The sequence below is a fragment of the Carya illinoinensis genome, chromosome 5 (assembly GCF_018687715.1).
Source record: "Carya illinoinensis cultivar Pawnee chromosome 5, C.illinoinensisPawnee_v1, whole genome shotgun sequence".
In the NCBI taxonomy this organism is placed as follows: domain Eukaryota; kingdom Viridiplantae; phylum Streptophyta; class Magnoliopsida; order Fagales; family Juglandaceae; genus Carya; species Carya illinoinensis.
This window is the reverse complement of record NC_056756.1, coordinates 32288274-32292261: the sequence shown is the minus strand read 5'-3', so window position 1 is coordinate 32292261 and position 3988 is coordinate 32288274. Positions and strand designations below refer to the sequence as shown.

General features: G+C 36.5%; 1 protein-coding gene across 1 annotated transcript; it reads left to right on the top strand.

The window, feature by feature from the left end:
* The first annotated feature begins 404 nt into the window (after positions 1-404).
* Positions 405-1947, top strand: LOC122311142 (ethylene-responsive transcription factor ESR2-like). Its single transcript, XM_043125561.1, has one exon. The coding sequence runs from the start codon at positions 543-545 to the stop codon at positions 1773-1775; it is 1233 nt and encodes a 410-aa protein (XP_042981495.1). The 5' UTR covers positions 405-542; the 3' UTR covers positions 1776-1947.
* The last annotated feature ends 2041 nt before the right edge of the window (positions 1948-3988 follow it).

The window sequence follows — 3988 nt, the reverse complement described above, 5'->3', positions numbered from 1 at the left end:
GAATAATGATAATAAGCCTTTATCATTTTATGTTGACTGTTTATAAATTTAATTTTTTTAAAATTATTTACCGACTAATAAAGTGATTATTAATGTACTGAAATTTTTTTATTTCTTTATAAATATTTAAACATATTTTAAATTTTCAAATTTTGAAAACAAGTACCATTTTCTTTAGGAGTATTCCAAATTGGCACTATCCAGATCCTATCATTTTTCCTCGACCCAAGAACTGCATTTGATGATCTATTGTCGTCGTAAATGTTATTAACAATAAACCTCCTTTTATTTTTCGAATTTCAAGTTGCATAATGCACATTGCATGAATTAAATCAATCAATTTCCACATCTCGTGGTTTTCCTTTTCTTTTGGGGTGTTGGGCCCTCGTGTATTTTTAGTGTTACATCTTCCATGCAACTATAAATTTACCCACAGTGCCCAGAGGTACCAATATCCCAAAGACTTCGTTCTTATCAGGCCTTTGCGTTTCCTCGTTCTCATTTCCGGTCTAGCTCCCAACAAATCTTTGAACGCAAACAGAATGGACGAAGAATTCAGGCGGCTAAATGCGCTTATTACCCACACGCCCGATCCAACCTCTGACCTCCATAAGAAGTGCAACGCCACTTCTACTACAACTTCCACGCCCGCTTCTGCCACCACGACCACCACGAACAAGAGGTCCTTGAGAGAGGCCGGTGGCACAATGAGATATCGCGGAGTTCGCCGCAGGCCATGGGGCCGTTATGCAGCCGAGATCAGAGACCCACAGTCGAAGGAGCGCCGATGGCTAGGCACGTTCGACACGGCTGAAGAAGCTGCTTGCGCCTACGACTGCGCCGCTAGAGCAATGCGTGGTCTCAAGGCCCGAACCAACTTCGTGTACTCGACTCCGCCGCCTACGTCTGCCACCGACCACCTCCTTACTCCTTTCAACTACCCCAAACAATCTCCGCCGTCAATCAAGACCCCACATGGTCGTCAGTTTGGTTCAGCTCCAGGTTGGTCACCTCTCTCAAACCCTCGTGATACCGATAGCCTTGCTGGGTCCGCACCACAGAGACATGGTTCTCTGAATACGTTTCTCCTTCGTGATTTGCTTAATTCCTCTACGAACCCATCCTTGGTATCTTCCCCTCAGGCTCCTGACAACCATTTCTCGTACATCGATGGTTCTTCGTCTTCTACAAGTGCCTTCTCGGGATGTTCTTTGTTGAATCCATCTTGTAATTCTGACGTTTCTGACATGACTTACGTAGGACCTTCTTCCATGAGTATTCCACTCATTGACAACAATCTGAGTTATAACACTACAGGGGGTTCGAATAGAGTAACCACTCCAAGAATTGACGACTCTGAGTTCTTTCCTACCGAGTCCTCGGATTCGGGCCTGTTGGATGCGGTTATTCATAGGTTCTTTCCAAAACCATCGTCCAAGAAGTATGACTGTCCAAAAACCCAGACTTGCACCGTCGAGACAACTCCGACGCAGATCGATGGTGTATCTTTTCCGCAGTCATTGGATGCAATGAGGAAGGGGATGAAGAACGAGAATTTTGGCTCCCCTTTTGATCAGTACCAGGGGGTTTCACAGCCGTTCGAGAATCTCAACGGTATCAAAACTGAGGCTTTAGGTCCTCGACCATCGATGCCTTTCAGTTACGAGATGCCTTCAGTGAACCTTCAGGTAGCGGGGACGGAATTTATGCTGGATGACTTTTTGCAGTACCCGGAACTGTTTAGCGCTTTTGCGGCTAGGGTGCAGAATGCTTGAGTTCTTTGGGAAGACTTTTTTAGTTGTTTATGTCTTGAAGAAATCTAAGTACCTGTGTTTTTGTTTTCAATTATAGTAACCGGACGCCGATCTTAGTGTTTTTGGAAGGGCGGAAGATAAAAGATTGTGGAACATGATATCTACTTCGAATGAAGAATTTATATTTGATGTTCTTGTTGTTCTTACTAGCTAGTTCAAACTCAACTTTCCTGCATGTAACCCATGACCTGCGCCATAAATATCTTTGTGCATGTCCTCTTTATTTATAAATATTATCCTCCTTGTTTTCTTCTCTGGGATAAGGCCTGGTCTGTTGAATCTTGGTTTTTGTTTGCTTCTCAAGGTTCATGGAAAAACACTCTTTATCAGACATTCTCAGTGTTTGTTAGGTAGCTATCTTTGCGTTGACCTCTTGAATCCAAAAGGTTTTGTTTGTCTCGCTTTTCGGTTCAATTTTCTTGTTCTAAGTAGTGGTTAAGGATGTGCGTGCATTGTTATTTGGTGGTTTCGTTCTGGTTTTGGAAAGTAATCCTATAGATCAGTTTGGAGAACTTTTCGAGGGAAAGTGATATTTGCATGCTTCCATGACGATGACTTTTTGGATACAAGACAAAAACAGATATCCAGTATTCTCATGGTCCTTGTCTTTCTTCGCTCTATGTAATTGTGTTCCATTACTTTGATTATTGCGTGCCACATTGGTTTAGCCTATCGCTAAATTCAGATAAAGGTCCGAGAGCCAGTACGCTGGAACAAATCCACAGCATGACTTTCTTCGGGTGGCCATTAAAGTACTGTAAGGACGCAGATGAAGCGGGCGAACAGGCAAACCCTAAACTGAGCCGTACTAGTGTTAAAGTGGCAAATCAAAATTACGAACCATTAACAACTCTTTAATATAATATTATTTTATAAAAAGATATGAATAATACTTTTAATCAAAATAAAGTCTGACATAAATTAAAAAAATATTAAAAACTATTAATAAGTTGTTGCTTTATATATTTTATGTAGAAAACCAGTCTTTCTCAAAGTTAAAAAAAAAAAAAAAAAAGAGTAGTTAAAAATATAAAAATAAGTGAGTAGAAAAAATAGAAAAATTACATTTTAATGGAATAGATAAAGAATAAGGAGGATGTTTTGGAAATATATGTAGTTGAAATAGGGAAAGATGATTTTTGAATTAAAAAAAGAAAAAAAAACATACATTTGGTCATGTATCCCAATATAACATGCTCCACCAACCCATCCCAAAAAGGTCTAATTTAATAAACAAAATACAAAGCAGAATGATCTAATGTCAAAAAATGCACCCACGTAAAAAAAAATACTGTAAGTTTAAAGAATGAATTAAATTCATAAAGATTTCCAAAATATAGAGAATCTCCGAGTCATAACTATAGTGTACTTAATTAAACATAACTATTGTGTATTTAATTAAACATGATCATGATGAGATAGAACAGAAAACTAGTGAGAGTGAATGGGTCAAGAAGAGAAAAAGAGACGGGATACGTGAAAAAAAAAATTTTGAATTAATTATTATAGGAAGTCTATATATAGAAGCTCTAAGTCAATGCCTGTGCATCTCTAAAATTTGAAAGAATATAGATGCAATGAATTGTATTGGAGTAGTAAATAGTAAAAACTCTAAATATGAGCTACAGAATGTTTAGAGGTTTCTTCATATTTGAAGATGCACTGTTCATTTCCAAAAGTAATATTTTATTTTAAAATATGATACCCAACTGCTCCGTGACATTTCTCACGTTTTTTTTAGCTCTGAAAGTGATATTTATTCCAAAATATTCTACCCATGTTTTCCACAATAATTAAAATAAAAATTAAATTATTAATTAGCATATTATTAGAGTAGTTATGAAATACGAAAAAAAAAATTTAAAATATTTTTATAAAGAAAATAATATTATATTTTTATTTTGACTAATCCAATGTAAGGTTATTATTGCTTGAATAATTTAAATTTATGGAAAATATGTACTTCTAACTAAATTTTGAAATGTCCTTAATGAAACCAATGCTAATGTTCTAAATATGTGGTTAAATAAAAGGACAAAAATAGTAAATTACATATTAGTTAGAAGAGAATGTATGGTGTAAAGCTCCGTTATAGCATTTTTCTAAATATTTAATAATTCGTTGTCCTTGTGAGTTCTTTCTAAAATTTAACTTTCCATTGTTATATGTTTAGA

Bases quoted from the DNA above. Each gene is read 5' to 3' on its own strand.
- LOC122311142 (XM_043125561.1), top strand. From the start codon at position 543: ATGGACGAAGAATTCAGGCGGCTAAATGCGCTTATTACCCACACGCCC.